Here is a 14,684-nt window from a genome sequence, read left to right on the forward strand (position 1 = left end):
GCGAGAGGCACGGTTTTGCTTCCTCCAGAGGCACGGTTGTGCTTTCGCGAGAGGCACGGGCGTGCATCTTTCGGAAAGGGAAAAAAACGCATTTTCTGTTTTTTTCTTTCGCGAGAGGCACGGTTTTGCTTAGAGGCACGGTTGTGCTTTCGCGAGAGGCACGGGCGTGCCTTTTTCCGAAAGGGAAAAAATGCGTTTTCTGTTTTCTTTTCTTTCGCGAGAGGCACGGTTTTGGTTCCGCCAGAGGCACGGTTGTGCTTTCGCGAGAGGCACGGGCGTGCCTCTTTCGGAAAGGGAAAAAACCCGTGTTCCTGGTTTGTTTTTTTCGTCGGTTTTTTCGTCCGGTTTTTTCGTGAAAAAAAAGTTCGTCAAAACCTATCAACATGGGATCTAGTTTTGAAGATCTCAACGCGAGGAATCCAATGGCGAAAGCGGTTCAAGATTTAGACGCACGGTTTAAGAGATAAAACATTTTGAATAAACGGATCTACGAAAAAAGAGAAAACTCCCAGGTTGCGACAAGTGGCGCGCTGTCTGTGCGCCACTTGTCGCAACCTGGGGAAGTTGGAGTGATCTTCGCAAGGAGTACTCCTTAATTAGTGATTTCGATTATTCTTGTTTGCCTGTAATTAGGGGGTATAGTCAGCTAATTGCACGAACGGCCTATTATGTGGTTTTATTATTAAAAAACTAATTTAATTTTTTATTTTTGTTTTTTATTTAATTTTTTCAATAGAGGTGTTTTGATTATTATTTTTCAAACGTGCTACTTGGTTGCATGCCATCACAATGTGCAAACTGCATGTATGATACCTGACATGTACCAAACGGGCGATGTGTGAAACTAGGGGGTGTGCGGTAGTTGTGGTTATCATTGTTTATATATTCTTTCTTTTCTATTTTTGTTTATTATATATTTTTTGTGTTCCTCGGTTGTTTTTTCCTTCTATAAATAAGGTGTCATTTTTTGCAAAGACGGACCTGAGTTGCATGCCACCCACATGCAATTGTATCTGTTGCGCTGCGAATTCAACTGCAAGCGGCACAACGTGCACCCAACTGGGCGTCACCAGATGTCGAGTGTGTGTGGCAGACCGGTAGACATATTTTTTATTTAAATTGTTTTGTTTCTATTTTTTACATATATTTTTTGTTCTTATTTTTATTTTATTTTTTGTTTGTTGGGTTCACATTTTTATTTTTAAAGATTTTCATTTATCTATATTTCTTTTCAGTCCTTTTATAATTTTCTTTTGTGTTTTGCCTTTACTTTTTATTTATTTTAAAAATATGAGTGTTTATGTTTTTTCTTTTGGAAAATGTGCAACCACTTGAGCGTTCGTCTCACACATGCAACTACATATGATGCACCACGTATGCAACGACAAGCGGCATGACTATATTTGTCGCCCAACTGCAACTTCATGTCTTAAATACGACTATAATTTGGTGGTGTTTTTTCAGGGTTGGGGGAGGGGATGGGGTTGTTACATATCTGCCACTAGGCATACATTTGTGACTGCATGCCTTCAATATGACCGTAATTTTAATGGTGTTTTGTTAGGGGAAGGGTCAATTACGTGTCTACCACTAGGCATGTAACTGCATATTTTGTCTCCAACTGCAACTACATGTCTTCAACACACATGCAACTTAGTCGTATTTTGTCGGGGAGGGGCAGTTGCATGTCTGCCACTAGACACGCAATTGCAAGTGTCGCCCACAACCACAATCCACCGGTGTTTTGTCTTGCACGTTTATCAATAAGCATGCAACTGCAATTGTCGCAGCCTTCTACAACCGCATGTCTTCAACGCTGCTGCAACTCTATGGTGTTTTGTTGGTGGAGGGGACAATTGCATGTCTATCACTACGCGCGAAACTATAGTTTGTCGCGCTCGACTACAACTCTGTGGTGTTTGGTCGGAAGGGACAATTGCATGCCTGTCACTAGGCATGTAACTGCAAGTGTCACCGACCTGCAACTCTGTGGTGTTTGTCAAGGGTGCGACGGCGGCAAACTTGCCACTAGGAGGGGCCTGCACATTGAGGACGTCTCATTGTTTTACTTTTTTCCTTCATTATTTTTCCATGTTTTTACTTTTAATACATTAATATTTTAAATACGTGATGGGCATTTTCATATCTTCATTATGAATAGTTATTTAAATACGCGATGAACATTTTCTTATACACATGATGAGTATTTATTTAAATACGCAATGAACATTTTATATATGCCATGAAAATTAAAAAAATTGCACGATGAACATTTCATAATACACAATGATTTTTTCATATGAATACACGGTCAATATTTGTATACATATTAGGTGATACAAATATAGGACGGCCATTTATAAACACACACGAACAGTTTCAATATCCTGATCAATTGAGATTGTAATAACTTTTTCTTCTTAATTAATACAATAGTTAAAAAAATTGAATTATAATCTTATATTCCCCTTAGGAAATCTTGATTAGCACCAAAAACGAAAATATTCTTTTGAAATTATATGTAGTGTAGAGAAACTCTTAAATTGCTTTGCATCCAAACGGGGCAAGCGGTCAAATACATGTAATACAAGCATAAGAAAAAAAGAATCAAGTTCGACTAAAGCAGTGTCCGAAGCATGATTTTGGGAGTACCGCTCAAGGCGTCGCTTGAAGAAGGGGACCAGCTCGAGCGATGGGCTCTGGCTGAAGAACTCGAGCGTGTCGCCAATGACGGGGAAGCCCCTCGACCCCGGCGGCAGCCTTGCAGCTGCCGCCCCTGCTACCTTGTATGGGCTACTGCTGTTCCATCTCATCAATAGCAAATGGATCAGCCGGGCAGCTAGCACGGCCATGAGCAGGAGAGCTAACCAAGGCATGACCACAGCCACAGGCACACTTAGCCTAACCATTTGGGTGACTAGCTAACTGTGTACTAAGATGGGAGTCGTCCACTAGTTCTGCATCTGCTCTATTATAGAGACGATCAGGCGCAATCCTATACGTCAACTAGTTCTGCATCTGCTCTATTATAGAGACGATTAGACGCAATCCTATACGTATGGACTAGCACATCTCACGGGATTAGCGCATCTCCAACTAGGGATGTCAAGTGGGGCCTGTTTAATCTCGTTTAAAGTCCACTTATGATACGATAGTTCAAAAAGATTTTTTGTTTGTTTGAGAAAAATGAACTATCAAGCTAGCAAAAACTAACTAAACGGGATTGCGGACGCAATTTATTTTGCCACTTACATCCCTATCTCCAAGCGTCCGCATTCGTCTAGACCAGGCTTTCTGGATGTGTTTTGCCGTTCGATGCGGTATCCCATCCGTCCCCTGGTAGGTCCAGAGTCTATTTTTCCACAAATCGAAAGTAAACAGGGGAGGGGCTTTGCGGGAGTCCAGACTGCTGTCACACACACATGTCCGACACCTGAGACCCACTCAAAATCCTCTCCCGCGTCCAAACCCTCTCCTGCGTGAAGTGGTTGCCGTGCATTCATGCCGCTCAAGAGCGCCAGTGCCGCATTCATGTCGTCCCAGAACGGATGCGACCTCTTAGGTCGCTCTGGCCGAGGCGCATGTTCAATGTCAGAGTGACATGAGAGGACAGGACAAGTATCTAGTGCATTCAAATGGGCAGCCTGTCCATCCACCTGCCGGCATTAAACATGCACGCAGCGGATAAATCGACTCTGGCATTAGCATTGACACACCCTGCCGCTTGGCCCGACCGGCATCCGATATATATACGAGGCCACACCTGGCACAAACCGCACCACATCACCATCCCGCTTCACATCCTCCTCCACCTCCACCATGACCGCGAGCTCTAGCATGTTGTGGGACAGCCTCTTGACGAGCAGAAGCACGAGGTGGTCACCCTTGCGACGGAGTAGCAAGGCCGCCATACGGGGCGGATAGAGGTCGGCCTTTCGGCCTGCTCGCGGAAGGTCTCCGACGATGAAGGCAGCCTTCGGCGATGAGTCTGAAGTCCTGCCCGCGTCGTTCCATGCCATCTTGACCGTGGAGCGGGACGGTGGTGTGGTGAGAATGAGTAGTCGGTGAAGGAAATATGCCCTAGAGGCAATATGAAAGTTGTTATTTTATATTTCCTTATATCATGATAAATGTTTATTATTCATGCTAGAATTGTATTAACAGGAAACTTCATACATGTGTGGATACATAGATAAAACACTGTGTCCCTAGTAAGCCTCTACTAGACTATCTCGTTAATCAAAGATGGTTAAGTTTCGTAACCATAGACATGTGTTGTCATTTGATGAACGGGATTACATCATTAGGAAAATGATGTGACGGACAAGAGCCATCCGTTAGCATCGCAATTGATCGTTCAGTTTTATTGCTATTGCTTTCTTCATGTCAAATACATATTCCTTTGACTATGAGATTATGCAACTCCCGGATACCGGAGGAATGCCTTGTGCTATCAAACGTCACAACATAACTGGGTGATTATAAAGATGCTCTACAGGTTCTCCGAAGGTGTTTGTTGGGTTGGCATCAGTGGCGGAGCTAGGGGACTGAACCAGGGTGGGCCAGCAATACTACTGTACATATACATTGATTTTTAAAAAGAAAAATTAGCATTTCTCCTATGGTATAGAACCTATTTTCAAATCTCAGGGTGGGCCATGGCCCACCCTGGCCACCCTCTACCTCCGCCACTGGTTGGCATAGATCGAGATTAGGATTTGTCACTCCAAGTATCGGAGAGGTATCTCTGGGCCGTCTCGGTAATACACATCATAAGAAGCCTTGCAAGCAAAGTGACTAATGAGTTAGTTGCAGGATGATGTATTATGGAACAAGTAAAGAGACTTGACGGTAACGAGATTAAACTAGGTATGAAGATACCGAGGATCGAATCTCGGGCAAGTAACATACCGATGGACAAACAGAACTATGTATGTTGTCATAACGGTTCGACCGATAAAGATCTTCGTAGAATATGTAGGAGCCAATATGGGCATCCAGGTTACGCTATTGGTTATTGACCGGAGATGTGTCTCGGTCATATCTACATAGTTCTCGAACCCGTAGGGTCTGCACGCTTAACGTTCATTGTCGATATAGTATTATATGAGTTATATGATTTGGTGACCGAATGCTGTTTGGAGTCTTGGATGAGACCACGGACATGACGAGGAGTCTCTAAATGATGGAGAGGTAAAGATTGATATATAGGACGATGGTATTCGGACACCTGAAGTGTTCTGGAGTACATTGGGTACTCATCGGGTCACCGGAAGGAGTTTCGGGCACCCCCGGCAAAAGATATTGTCCTTATGGGCCAAGAGGGGAAATGCACCAGCCACAAGGGGCTGGTGTGCCCCCACTATGGGCCGGCCTAAGTGGAGAAGGAAAGGGGAGGAGGAAAGGAAAGAGAGGGAATATGATTCCCCCTTCCTCTTCCACCTCTCCCCTCCTTCCTCCCCCTTCCATATACAAGGAAAGGGGGCGCGGGGCATGGCAGGGCCCCTAGGGGGCGGCGGCCAAGCCCTAGGGCGCCCTGGCTGCCTCCCTTCCCCTCCCACCTATATATATGTGGGGAGGAGGCGACTCATGAGCACACATCATCAATTGTTAGCCGTGTGCGGCGCTCCCCTCCACAGTTTACGCCTCCGGTCATATTTTCGTAGTGCTTAGGCAAAGCCCTGCGCGGATCACTTCACCATCACCGTCACCACACCATCGTGCTGACAGAACTCATCTACTACCTCGACAACTTGCTGGATCAAGAAGGAGAGGGACCTCACCGAGCTAAATGTGTGCATAACTCGGAGGTGTCGTACGTTCAGTACTCGATCGGTGGATCGCTAAGAAAGTTCGACTATATCAACCGCGTTGTGAAACGCTTCCGCTTACGGTCTACGAGGGTACGTAGACACACTCTCCCCCTCGTTGCTATGCATCTCCTAGATAGATCTTGCGTGAGCGTAGGAATTTTTTTGAAATTGTATACTACGTTTCCCAACAGTCGGCGCCATGACAGAGCAGTAGCCGATGCCGCTGCTGGTGTCAGCGCTCCGACAAACGCAGGAGGAACAATGGTACAACCACTTCCTCCTCGAGCAGCACCGGCTGACGGAGGGCTAGATCTGTTGGGAAACATAGTAGAAAAAAATCGACCTACCTAGCATATCCTAGGATCACTATGAAGAACGTGCTTACAAGGTTAGATATGGTCTTACGGACTATCGAGTTGCAGCGGAAGAAAAGTTGGTGAATATCGTGTTCTCGTCGTCCCGCATACTAATCCCTCAAACTAGAACCGAACGTACGGCTCCTCTATCGGGTTCCACACATAGGAATCCTTTGATCTAGGGGACCTGAGGCTCTACAGGGAAGTTGTGTACAAAGGAGGGCGCCCTGGTGGGTATTTATAGGTGGAAGGGAGGCATCCTGTCTTGAGGAGGGTCTCCCCCCTAGGTGCGGCCACCAAGGGAGGTGGGACTCCTCCCAACCCTAGTTGCACCCTCCACTTGGAGGGAAGGCAAGGTAGGTATGTCGCCACCTACATGGGCCCAAAGGCCCATGTGGCTGCCACTCCAATAGGCCTAGCCTATACTGGGTAGCCCATGGCCCCTACATATGCTCCGGGGGCTCCCGGTTAATATCGGAGCCCTCCTAAATATATATTAGGTCCTCTGACACTATTTCCACCTATCCGGTTAACTCGTCTTTCTCTAAACGTTTCCCGTTTTCTCAAAACACATCTGGCTCTCTCTTGAAACAATATTAGTTGTCCCCAAAAAATTTCCAGTGGCATTCTTCATTACTCCGAAGTTAGTTACTACTCAAAAGATCAAATTCATTTTAAGTGCATGACCCTGCAAGTTTGGTGAGATGTAGATATGAACAAAACTTCCTTTCGTTCAGTGATCAACTGCAGAACCATGGACATCCATATTGACCCCTATACTCACACAAATGATATCCGAATGAACATATGGTTACCATATGTTGTTCCCTTTGCTTCATGGTACTTTATAAAACACTAGGTGAGATAAGGCGGTATCCTCTTGAGTCATTCTCATCTCATTATACCGGTCTCGTCGCTATCGGTTTTGTTCTTCTTTCTCATTATCATGTTCTAGCATCCATGTGAGTAAGTCACCAATGGCTGGCCAGACGATGATGAATGTCGTCACACCGAGAAGGCCCTAAGAATATTTCTCCATCCTCGGAGGAGAAAATCCCATTCTTGAGCTATCTTGCCCCTTTTCACACTTTCCAATAAACGTGTAAGTTGTCGTTATTATGACTGTGTTACCGATGATGTTGGAGTGTTAATTAAATATAATAGGTTATCCGGCTAAGGTCGCGAGGGCAGGCCAGACAGTCGTCCAGACAGCTAATCATATTCACTTTCCCATTATAATTTTTAAAGGGATAATTAGTTTTATGCCCCTAGTTGGGTCACACTCGACAATTTTACCCCTAGTTTCCAAAACACTTGTTCCTGCCCAAAGCACTTTGCTCGTCTTATGCTTTTGCTCTTTGACTGTTTGACTGTCACTTTGAAATCTTCATAAAAAATTCGTACTAACTAAGAAAAATGGAAAATATCAAAATGTTCAAAAAACATCACAAATATCACTACTACAAGGTCCTAACACGACACATGTATAAGAGACAAATCGAGCAAACTGTGTGCGACCCATGAATCACCAATGGTATGGTAATAAAACCGTCACCAATAAAATGAACTATGTGCGATGGCCGGTCCATCAAGCACGATTCAAATTAGGATTGCGTGTGCGAATCATGGTACATAGTTGATCCATACGAACTATTTACGATGAGCCATAAGAACACAAACGATTAACCAGGACAAGATGTCTGCGATAGATGACATACATGTCACTTGGATGAACTATTTGTGATGACCCAGAAGAACACAAACGATTCGGCTTAACAAGATGTGTGCGATAGACGACATATAGGTCACTCGGATGAACTGTTTACGATGATCTAGAAAAGAACACAAACGATTCGACTTACAAGATGTGTGTGATACCCGACAAACAGGCCAGTCATTAGATTGTGTGGGATGACCGATAATAACACAAACGATTCCTACTAATAAGTTTTATGTGTGTTGTGGGCAAATGCTTGCTGATAAAAAACTGTCAGTGATTGATGAAATCATCACCAACGGGTTCCATAGTTTAATCCTTATGTGATGTGATTTGCTTTGTCTGCACAACATCTATATTATCTACAGAAAAATAACATGATTGTATAACCAAAATAAACATTCAGTTACATAACTGACTAGAGAAAACATTTACACACACCTCAATAAATAATTACATGCATACTAAACTAGGAGACACGATCATCAGATTATCTACTTCTTGTGACGTTTGCCGCCACTGCTCTGCTTGTCGCTCGATCCCTTGCCTGGGGAAGGACAAAGGCACTTCCTTATGTCAACAATCCATCTGTACATCTCGTAGGTTGTGTACGCGTGCTTGGCCGCATACTTGACGTGTTCTTCATCCAATCTCTGCACTCAGGCCTGTGCTAGGTAGTCCTGTTCTTCTTGCACTCATCCTTCATGTTCATGTAGTAGGGGTCGATTGTCCGTGACGAGGTAAAACAGGTGGCCCTTCTCCTTCATGCTACCCCAGACCTTGTACTGGCCTTGGATGTTGACAAGCTTCTAGCAGTCTAAGCCGAGCCTCGAGCACCTTTAGATCGTTCATGGCGTCGACCATAGAGAACCTGTAGTCGGGGTTGTTGACAAAGCTGGCGAAGCGCGCGCAAAGCCTTGTGGCCAAGAAGTAGTGGTAGACGAGGACTTGATGGCTCATGCACAACTGGGCAACGACAACCTTCTGGTACCCAGCACGATCGTCGGTGTACTCGAGGCCAAAGCCGACCACTTAGTACTTGACCTCAGCAAGCACCGAGAGGTCCTTCTCCCTCACGTGGGTGCCCACTACGCGACAAAAGGTGAACTGCTGCTCATCGTCGTCGTCAGCTGCTGGGAGCGCCATTGGAGCACCGCTAGATATCCTCTCTATATGTATTGTCGTGGGTGTGCTTATTGTGTTGTGGGGCATGAGAGGTTAAGCTAAATGGCCGCAGAAATAAATGGGGGCGGAGGCCTGGAATCTCGTCACATCCGCATGGCAGTTTTGCAGCGCGTAACTGCATGGTGGCGCATGTAAAATGCATCGTGGTGCCTCGCCCAACGCAACCGTATGCATATGGCGTATCGAACATACGTAATCGTGCGCTAGCCCCAACCATTGCCAGTGCACACGGAGGATGCAAGAAAACCGCACACGGCGGGGTGCGACACGAGCAGAGTGAGCGCAGAGGGATGTGGGGAGAGCGCGTGAAGGGACGCGAGCGAGCAGAGCGTGCGTGGGGTGACACGAGAAAAGCACACCGCGGCCACCTCAACCGCAAGCAATCACACACATAGAGCAGTTGAACACGCAGGGAATGGTCGTTAATAAGCCGGCTGGCGGCATGATGTGAAACGACATCGTGTATCACATCACATCATGGGCGAACAATGTTCGTGACACTGCATAGAGAACAACTGTTTGATAGGTAATTAAATCACAAATGTTTTTTATTAACCGTTTGTGTATGTGTCATTTCGTCCTGCTCTCACATGTCTTGTCACCGCGTTGCCACCGGAGGATTCGAGTGCAAGCTTGAGCACCGCACAAGCGTTTCATTTGGCCATGCTTCAGTTGGGAGATGCGCTAGTGAATTGTTAGTGAGCCTGTTCCTGTGCAACCGCATAGGTTCTCGTGCGCAATCGCTCAAGCTTTCCGCCCGACTCGGCGAAATCTTTCGAAACCCCAATGCTTACCGGAATGCTATATAAACCCTCATGGCCGGCAAGTCCACATAGCATTTTCCCATCTCTCCCTGTAGCTTATCTCGTCTTCTTCTTCTACAATAGTCAGTGGCACCGGTCTGTCGTCGTCACTCAGCCACTCCGCCGTCAGAGGACAGCTCCAGCTGGGAGGCTGTACTTTGGTCGTGGCGCAGTCCCCAGCTATGTTTAGTGCTAAAAGCATATTTGTTCCCTTGGTGGTTTTGGTAATTTATGTTAACACACATGTTGTTGGACTAACACTCTTATCTAGTATATTTCAGGAAAGTTCAACATTGACATGGCAAGGACATGTGATTGTGGATCCTTCGAAATGCTAAGGAAACACATTGGCAAAAGCTTGAAGATTCTACATTCTTGGTTAAGTGATCCAAGATCACATTGAGTTCGTAGGAAATTCAATACTATTAAAAGGGGATGAGGTTTTGATCATGACTCAATTGCTCAAAGTGCTTGAAGATATTGCTCCAAAAAACCTCAACCACATTCTCATTCTCCATTTGTCAAAACCCTAAAGTCAAACTTTGTCCCACTAAAACACTTACATCCGGACCCACCGAGTTAGCCAAGACAAAGCCATAATCTAAACCCTGGAAACTCGGTACAACCAAGATGCCATTCGGTCTCACTGAAGTGCAGTGACCAAGTTTCTATAACCCATCGACCTCACATAACTATCGAGTTGAACCGATCGGTATTACCGAGGAGGAGTCTACTTAGGTGAATCGCTCTCACCGAGTGGATTCGTTCGGTCTCATCGAAAAGCCTAACGTATGAATCTTTTACACTATTCGGTCTCACCGAGAATTCTTTTCGGTGTCATCGAGTTGTGCATAAAGTTTGTAACGATTAGATTTTTGGTAATGGCTATATATATCCCTCCACCACCGCTCGCTCTTAGAGAGAGCAATCAGGACAAAACTACACTTCTCATATCCATTTTCGAGAGAGAACCACCTACACTTGTAGTGTTGAGATCAAGGCATTCCAATCCAACCATTTGAACCTTGATTTCTAGCCTCCCCAAGTTGCTTTTCACTCCAATCCTTTTTCTACCCAAGGCAAACCTGTGAGAGAGTGATTGAGTGTTGAGGAGACTATCTTTTGAAGCACAAGAGCAAGGATTCATCATCAACAACATCTATTACCTTTTGGAGAGTAGTGTCTCCTAGATTGGTTATGTGTCACTTGGGAGCCTCCAAGATCATGTGGAGTTGAACCAAGGAGTTTGTAAGGGTAAGTAGACCACCTACTTCGTGAAGATCTACCCCGAGTGAGGCTAGTCCTTCGTGGGCGTAAGCCATTGTGGAATAGACAAGGTTGCTTCGTCGTGGACCCTTCGTGGGTGGAGCCGCCTGTGGACTCACACAGCTGTTATCCTTCGTGGGTTGAAGTCTTCATCAACATGGATGTACGATAGCACCACCTACTGGAACCATGCCAAAAACCACCATATCTTCATTGCGTTTGATCTTCCTATCCCCACCCTCTTTAATTTTTTGCACTTGCATGTTGTTATTATTCCGCTACCCCATCTCTAGATATGCATTTGTAGAAAGTACTGGTTGTAACTTAACTAGTGCTAAACTCTGCCTAACTATCAAGAAAACTAGAAAGTGCACCTTTGCCTTGTTAAGTGTCTATTCACACCCCCCCGCCTCTAGGGGCCATCTCCTCGATCCTAAATTGGTATCAGAGTTTTGGTTTAATCACCATTGGAGGAAGATGGATGTGTCTACTTTGGGGGGTCTTAGATGTAGAGTGCTCATTCTCAATGGAGAGTACTATAACTTTTGGAGAGATGAAATGCTTGATATCTTTGATGAATTTAATTTGAGCAAGTATATTCATAGCCCCTATGTGCCTCCTATAGATCCCTTGCACCCCACTAATGAAGAGGTAATTGACATGCTTCATAATCTTCAAGCCATAAATCTTATCATTAGATGATTACCTAAAGTTGCGCCTGTTCGTATGCAAAACTTTGAGTGCGCATATACTTTATGGAAAGATTTAGAAAAATGCTATCCTAATTATTCTCTAAAGAATCTTGATGAGATTCTTCATAAAACCATTGCTTTTCGTAAGATGAAGCCTAGTGATCCAAAATTTGATGATTGTCTCTTTAAACTTCGTGATCTCATGCGTGCTAAAGGTGATCTTAGAACCAGTCAATATCATTATAGAAGCCATTCGAATTCACTCGCTTGAACAATGTCGTGATCATCATGGAACTAATGAATTCGTTGCCCTAGGTGATGATCATACACCAATTGATGATGACAATATTGAACATGGCTATTTTGATGAGGGTGAAGAATTCGACATCGAATATGAGAAGACTATGACGAATCTTAGTCTCATGGAAAATCTTCGAGATTACATGTCCGGAGGAAAGGAATGGGTTCTCGATAGCGGATGCACCGGGCACATAACCGGAGATAGAGACATGTTTCGTGATCTTGCTAAAAATGATGGTCCACATAAGTATATGACTTTTGGAGACAACTCCAAGAGTAAGTTACTTGGCTTTAGTAAGATGGCCATATCCAATGATAGCTCCATTCAAAATTTCATGCTTGTTGAATCGTTTGGCTACAATCTTTTATACATGTCTAGACTTGCTAACTATGATTTCAAAGTTTGTCGGTGTGGCGGCGACAACAACATCACTTTGTAGGTTTGTCCTGTAGCCTCCTCCCCGTTACATCGGTGCGGCCTTCGTTGCTAGCGGGAGGCACATGAGCTCTTTGAAGGTTGGAATCTTGGGTTTGTGATCTTTTGATTGCGTCGTTTTTGATAGTTTCCTTTCCAGCGCATTGGCTCAGTAGGGCCTTGACTTTGATGACTTTTTGCCTGCCATCAACAACGTCTGGCTAGCCGTTGATGAGTGTGGGAGGAAGACAACATCGATTTCCATCAGGACCGATATGCATTTTTTTAATGTTCATAAGAATAACCCTGTAAAGGTTGGTTGACTTTAATGTATGACCTTTGGCATTTTTGTGTACAAAATAATTGTTATAAAGATTGGCTTACCACAAAGTGGCTTATACTATATTTTGAAATGGAGTAGTTGTTTTCAACTTCAGCCATAGGTGCCATGAGCCCATGATTAGGCCTTGTACAATGGAAGATGCTTAGGGAGGTGCTTAGAAAAATAAACCGAGTTTTATGAAGCACCGGTGCCTATTTCTACCGGAGAGACGCTTAGTTAAGCGTCTATCCTGTACAAATAAGCACCGGTGTTAAGAATAACGTGGTTTATTTCTCTAAGCACCTTCCCTAAGCATCTTGCATTGTACAAGGCCTTAGTGGGACTATCCATTAGGCTCCGACGCCCGTCCGCCTCAAAGGAATATGCTCAGTCGGGTTTGCAGAACATAATATCTCCCCTAATTTTATTCTAACAAACAAGTATCGTACTTTTAGCAACAGGATCGCACGAGGCGATCTAGGGAGGCGAGAGGGTTCCCTTGCGCGCCGCCGGTGGCGACGCCGGTTCCCTCTATCTCCGTCGGCCGCTCCGGCGGCGGGAGGGAGGGGGAACCTCGGGTCTATTCGCTAGGTGGGTGTGTGGTAGGGTTAGGGTTGAGGGAGACGCTGCCGAGGCCGTTGCGGTGGTGTCGCGTCGGAATAAGTTTCTCCTGGCTCTGTTTGCGGTCAGGCGAGGCTGCTGCCTTCGTCTAGGAGCCAGCGGGGTGGGGGATCCCCGGATCTCATCGAGGTCATGGGCTATGGTGGCTGGAGGTCCATCAACACTAGCCGTTTGGGTCCTCAGATGGGCGATGGATGCAGGGAGACGAAGACCCTTCTTCTTCCTTGTCGGTATGATTTGCTACTGTTGTTCTTCTCCTTCCTCTGCACTGATGCTGGTGAGAGATCCTGCTTTGTTCGGACGGATGGCCCGGCCGCGGTGCTGGACCGGTCGGATGACTTGAGTTCTCTTCCTTCCGGAAGGAATACTTTTCGCGGTACTCAAAGCCAAAGATGGCGACGGCTATTGTAGGTGTGTTGGATTGATGTCCATGCCCTCTCAGTGCTGGTGTCAAGAAAGGAGGAAGCAGCGTGGCAGCAATTGTACCGTGATCGAATAGATTGGAAGTTTCCTCGCAAAAAAAAAGAGTCCTTTACTCCTTTTTTTTTGTGAAAACTGTACTTAAAAGATTATAACCCTTGTCTCCCACTCCGCATAAGAACGGTTAGCATTCTCAAGTTCCCTGGTATTTCGTCCCCCCATACAAAATGTCAACGCGATGATGCGAAGCTTGCTGCATGTGAACGGGTCGCCTGGCTTTATGTGCAGATGATGCGAAGCTTGCTGCAATCTCAAGCACTTCCAGCTTATTATTATCTTGCTGAATCTGCACGCATGGTAACGCTTCTTTTAGCGCCGTATCAAGAGGTCCAAAGTTTGATCGCGTCAGAATCACGCGCACGAAAAGGGGGGGAAGAACCACTTGCAGGAGATGCCATGCAGACGAGAGCATCTTTCGTCGACTGGTAGGGTAGATGGGCAGATATACATTGTGATCAGTGATTCAGCGGGCTCCTAGAAATGTGTACACTGAATAATCCCACAGGTCAAAATCTCTCTACATCATCACCAATGAGGTGCAACTTTGTCAAACCGACTGCCGGGACATCAGTAGGTCAGCTTGTGATCAAGAGAAACAACCCTATCCTTGTCAACGCCGGTATACGACGAGGGAGCTGACGTCGCTGGCTCACAGGACCGTTTGGGCAGCAGGTTTTTTTTTAACACTGAACAGGGGAAATACGCTTTGGTTCC

General features: G+C 45.4%; 1 protein-coding gene across 1 annotated transcript in view; it reads right to left on the bottom strand.

Moving 5' to 3' along the window:
- LOC119320007 (cytochrome P450 87A3-like) overlaps positions 1–2,943 on the bottom strand; it is a 21,357-nt gene extending 18,414 nt beyond the window's left edge. The window contains exon 1 of the mRNA XM_037594152.1: positions 2,653–2,943. Within this exon, the coding sequence (XP_037450049.1) occupies positions 2,653–2,909 (257 nt within the window). The 5' untranslated portion in view covers positions 2,910–2,943. The remainder of the gene's footprint in view (positions 1–2,652) is intronic.
- Between the last annotated feature and the right edge of the window lie 11,741 nt (positions 2,944–14,684).

Source organism: Triticum dicoccoides, chromosome 6B (genome assembly GCF_002162155.2).
Source record: "Triticum dicoccoides isolate Atlit2015 ecotype Zavitan chromosome 6B, WEW_v2.0, whole genome shotgun sequence".
Lineage (NCBI taxonomy): Eukaryota > Viridiplantae > Streptophyta > Magnoliopsida > Poales > Poaceae > Triticum > Triticum dicoccoides.